The following is a 903-nucleotide window of genomic DNA, read 5'->3' as shown; positions in this document are numbered from 1 at the left end:
TTTCTTTCGAACTCACCAACTAGATATGTACTAAAAGAAATGTAAAGCACTTTGGCTACCATAGTGGAGAAAGGTTAATGGGGATATATGCTCTTGTAACCAATACAAACTGTAGATGATCACTGCACTTTTTTGTGATAAAATTATTTGATTTTTTCTCATTTGTTTGGCATCCCATTAATATATATTTTCCTTGAGTTAGAACTTAGTTCTTTCTGAATGGTTGCTGAGCTGTATCCACTATCTAAAGTGCTTTCAACTCACTTCAAAATACGACGGTCCATGCCATGAGTGCTAAAGATGGAGAGCCTGTCTTAGATTTAGCTGTAGTCTATGGGTCTACTGATATCATATCAGAAGGTAGGCATGACCAAAACATGGCAAATAGAAGTCACACCAACAGTACATGTGCTGATATGGTCATATATATATAGACTGGATTTCCCACCATAGACAAGAAATCTCTTCTCTTCTGAATTCTCTAACTAAATATGCTTCAAAATGCAAAGCATTCTACCAATACTGGATAAACTACACATGCCTTCACTTCACCATCTTGTACTTTCCTCATACTGAATATCTACAGAAGATTAATTATTGGTCACTACCAGAGTGCTATGAAGAACTGACCCAACCCCTCGGCCATTGACCATCAAGAAAATATTATACATGAGGTGAGTTCCGATGGCTAGCCTAGTACATCTGTTCCCTCCTATCGCGGAACCATCGCCACCTGTAGCAAAAACCATAAAGCAGTGTTAGAGAAATCAGAGCAAATAGATGGCCACAAACAGAAACTGTGTTATATTGCCAGTATCATCATTACTTTTTTATGTGTGCAAAGAATTTCGTTAATGAAGAAGCAGCGAAGCATGATTATGCAGTTGTGAAAACAGAATAGAA

The 903-nt window shown here is 37.4% G+C and overlaps 1 protein-coding gene across 2 annotated transcripts in view; it reads right to left on the bottom strand.

Moving 5' to 3' along the window:
- Positions 1-378: 378 nt before the first annotated feature.
- LOC119322186 (tetraspanin-6-like) overlaps positions 379-903 on the bottom strand; it is a 2,790-nt gene continuing 2,265 nt past the window's right edge. For both annotated transcript variants that reach the window (XM_037595689.1, XM_037595685.1), the window contains exon 3: positions 379-733. In XM_037595689.1, the coding sequence (XP_037451586.1) occupies positions 713-733 (21 nt within the window). In that variant the 3' untranslated portion in view covers positions 379-712. The remainder of the gene's footprint in view (positions 734-903) is intronic.

Source organism: Triticum dicoccoides, chromosome 1B (assembly GCF_002162155.2).
Source record: "Triticum dicoccoides isolate Atlit2015 ecotype Zavitan chromosome 1B, WEW_v2.0, whole genome shotgun sequence".
NCBI classification, from domain to species: Eukaryota; Viridiplantae; Streptophyta; class Magnoliopsida; order Poales; family Poaceae; genus Triticum; species Triticum dicoccoides.
Note: the sequence above shows the minus strand (reverse complement) of the source record. Positions and strands in the feature narration are given on the sequence as shown.